General features: G+C 60.3%; 1 protein-coding gene across 1 annotated transcript; it reads left to right on the plus strand.

Annotated features, from left to right (window-relative positions):
• The first annotated feature begins 392 nt into the window (after window positions 1-392).
• Window positions 393-3,537, plus strand: H310_15243 (hypothetical protein). Its single transcript, XM_008883230.1, has one exon. The coding sequence runs from the start codon at window positions 629-631 to the stop codon at window positions 3,389-3,391; it is 2,763 nt and encodes a 920-aa protein (XP_008881452.1). The 5' UTR covers window positions 393-628; the 3' UTR covers window positions 3,392-3,537.
• The last annotated feature ends 330 nt before the right edge of the window (window positions 3,538-3,867 follow it).

The following is a 3,867-nucleotide window of genomic DNA, read 5'->3' on the forward strand; positions in this document are numbered from 1 at the left end:
CCCTCCGTTGGCGTTAGCCATCGCTTGGTCCAACATGGTTGAAGTTGGCCCACCGGCCCCAACACCAAGTGCCACGGCCCTCACCAACTTCAACGATTCAGCCCGTACCGGTCCGTTTGCTCGAGTGCTGGCCATGGCCGCGGCTTGCCCAGTCTTCAACTCCTCGTGGGCGCATCGCCGGCGTTAGGTGGCTACCAGTCCGCCATAGTCCGTACAATGTAGTACGTGCGATCTCGCCACTCAACCCACATCAACTCGAGCAGTCCACATCGCCTTGTTGAAGTTCGCCGCCGCCACCAGGCCACGGCACTCAACCACGCCGTGGCACCTCCGTCCAGATGCTGACCACTAGACCACAAGTGGCGAGATTTCAATCCCGCAGCTGCACACGCACGCGGCCAATCACACCATGGCAGGAGCGCCTCGGGTCGACCATTGGCCCCAGACAAAGCGCCGTCCGTGGTCGCGCGCATCGATTGCCGCAGCGCTGGCCAATCCCCACAACACGGCGATCCCGTCGTTGCCATCAGCTCCAGAATGCGATACACTGTCCAGAATTATGGCGAGGACCTTACACGATGGATGGCAGCAACGTTGAAATCACTCTTCAATTCCCTTGGTCGTCGAGATGCTGTTGCACTTGGCGTGGGTGGCCGCCGTGGCGACGGTGACAGCGAGTGCGGCCCAGACGACGACGACGACGGCGGCGCCCGTCCCGACGTCTGGCGAAAAGCTGTTTGATGCGTGGAAACCGTTCACGACGCCGCTCGTGATCCCGCAAGTTGTCGACATGCGCAAGGGCGGCAGCGTCGCCATGAACATTGGCGAGACCCAGCACGCGTGGGGGTCGGGTGCTCCCACCGCGACGACCTACGGGTACGGCAAGGTCGGCGGCAACATCACGACGCCTGGCCCGACCATCCTCGTCAAGAAGGGCGTGCCCATCTCAGTCACGTGGGTCAACGCGATCCAGTCGGCCAAGCACTTGCTCGACATGAACGTCGAGACGACCCTGAACCGGCTCGAGTCGTCGTGCTATCCCAACTGCGGCGTCCCAGTCGTCACGCACGTCCACGGACTCGAGACGCCCGCCAAGTTTGACGGCCTCCCACACTACTCGATCTACCGCAACCAGAGCTACACGGCGCGGTACAACAACTCGCAGTCCGGGTCGACCAAGATGTACCACGACCACGCGATCGGGCTGAGTCGGTTGAACGTATGGGCCGGGCTCACGGGGCTGTACATCATTCAGGACGAAGAGCTCGAGGCGACGTACAAGTTGACCAACCTGGTGGACATCCCGCTCCTCTTTCAGGACAAGATCATCGCGCCGGACGGCACGCTCGTGTACTCGTCCGTGAGCGTGTGCCAGACGGAAGGCACCAAGTGGGTGTCGGAAGCGTTCGGCGCCGTCAACACGGTCAACGGCGTCATCATGCCGTACGTGGACATCCCGGCGAGTCAGGTCCGGCTGCGCTTTGTCAACATGGCGAACGCGCGCAACTACAACTTTACGCTGCCGTTCGCGGACAAGTGCCAGCGGATCGCGTCGGACTCGGGGTTTGTGGCCGAGCCGCAGCCGGTGGACCCGTCGGGCTTCAAGTTGTTTTCGCTCGAGCGCGCCGAGTTGGTGTGCGACTTTACAGACGTCCAGGTGGGCACGACGTTCGACTTGGAGGACACGACCGAGATCGAGTCGTCGTACGCGTACGACCCGCGGCTGCTGCAAGTGCGCGTCGTCGCGCCCAAGACGGCGACGGCCAAGATCGACGTGCCCAAGAAAATGACTGCGTTCAAGGACTTGGAGGCGCTGTACAAATCGACCAAGGGCAAGGTCCGGACGATCACGTTGGGCGAGATGGAAGACGACAAGCAGTGCCCGACCCAGCTCATGATTGTGCAGCACCAAATGGTCGCGAACGTGACGACGATCCACCACAAGCTCACGTGCACGTTGGGCAAGGTGGAGAAGTGGCAGTTCCGCAACCCGTCGGACGACGCGCATCCGTTCCACTGGCATTTGGTGAATGCGCAATGCGGCCCGGACGACAAGTCGATCAACAAGAACGAGCTCAAGGACGTGGTCGTGATCCCGAACGCGCGGCAGTCGCAAAACATCACGCAAGTGTGCTACGTCGCGTGTGTGCCGGACCAGTTTTTGGTCGAAGGGTCGTCGGTGGGGCCGACAGACTACGGATTCTCGACGGACGAGCCGTACCTGGCCCATTGCCACATCATGGAGCACGAGGAGAACTCGATGATGTCTTGGTTCCAGCTGACCAAGGAGGACGACGCGATGCCGATCGACGACGGGTCGGTGCCGGACTTGACGCCGCCGATCACGTCCGAAGTGATCTGGTGCGCGTTGGGGATGAGCGTGGTCGGCGGACTCGCCACGTGCTTGTCGGTGCTGGTGCTGTCGATCAAGCGGTTGAACTTTTTAGCCGGGGACACGGCGATGGCTGTCACGTTTGCGTTGTCGGCGGGGGTGATGATGTTCATCGCGCTGGTGGATTTGTGGCTGGAGGCGCTGGAAAAGTTGAACAGTGCGTTCGCGGTGGGGGGCACGGTCGATTTGGAAGCGATCGAGCATGGGTTGGCGCCGGCGGGGGCCGAGGCACCGGTGTGCGACAACAACTGCCACGGGAAAGCGTTCTTGGCCGTCACCGGGTGCTTCTTTGGCGGCGTGTTTATCATTGTCCTCATGGAAATCATTGTGCACCGCGTGTTCGACTTTCACGCGAAGCGGTTGGGCGACCAGTTGGCCGCAGCGCAACGCACCGCGAGCCCCGCCGTCAACGGTCCCCACGCGGTCGACGAAGAGCTGATTGTGAAGACTCCCACGGGAGAGCCCGGGCAGTACGGCCGGATGGGAGAAGACGAGGAGGAGGCGCTGACCGAGCAGTCGGAAGAAGAGCAGAAGAAGGGCCTCGGCCGCGCCGGGATCATGACGGGGATTGCCATCGCGATCCACAACTTCCCTGAAGGTCTCGCCCTCTTTGTGGCGTCGCTGCAAGGGTTGCGCAGCGGGATCGTGTTGGCTGTGGGCATCATCCTCCACAACTTTCCCGAAGGCGTAGCGATTGCCGGCCCGGTGTACTACGCGACCAAGAGCTACAAGCAAGCGTTGTTCTGGACGGGGTTGAGCGGGATTGCGCAGCCGTTGGGTGCCCTGGTGGGCTGGGCGACCGTGTCTGGCGGCGTGGACAACACGACGATGGGGGTATTGTACAGTCTCGTGGCGGGCATGCTTGTGTGCATTGCGGTCAAGGAGTTGTTGCCGGGGGCGTTCAAGTTTGGACCGAAGGTCTTTACCAAGAGCTTCTTCGCAGGCTTCCTCCTCATGGCCATCAGTGTCATCTTGCTCAAGTTTATGGGCTCGAGTTAGACAAAGCTGATTTATTTTCGAGTCTTAATGGACGTCATCGTCACGACGGGTTTCAGCCTCTCCTGCTTTATGTGGCGTGTATGGTCTGCCACAGATGCTCTACCAACCTAATCCCTTGGAAACTAAACGGCTGCACCTCGTGTCTTCGGCACTCTAGCTTGCGCTCGGCATCTCAAGAGCTAGCTAGCACAAGCTCTCCTCTTGAGCATGCAGCAGAACGCAAGGAAGCAGCATCGTGAGTAGACTTCGACGGGAGTCGACGGAGCGACGAAGGGGTCGGTCACTCATTTCTCTGGTACAAGATGCTCAAAAGTCGGGTTGTCTCGCTTCTTGAGAGTACAAGTATGAATCTTAGGCAAATACTGTCCAAAGCAGAGTAGACTAACTCGAGCCCATAAACTTGAGCAAGATGACACTGATGGCCATGAGGAGGAAGCCTGCGAAGAAGCTCTTGGTAAAGACCTTCGGTCCAAACT

This window comes from Aphanomyces invadans (assembly GCF_000520115.1).
Source record: "Aphanomyces invadans strain NJM9701 unplaced genomic scaffold supercont1.247, whole genome shotgun sequence".
NCBI lineage: Eukaryota > Oomycota > Saprolegniomycetes > Saprolegniales > Verrucalvaceae > Aphanomyces > Aphanomyces invadans.

What these genes read in the sequence shown, in the direction of transcription:
- H310_15243 (XM_008883230.1), top strand. Translation starts at nt 629, where the DNA reads ATGCTGTTGCACTTGGCGTGGGTGGCCGCCGTGGCGACGGTGACAGCG.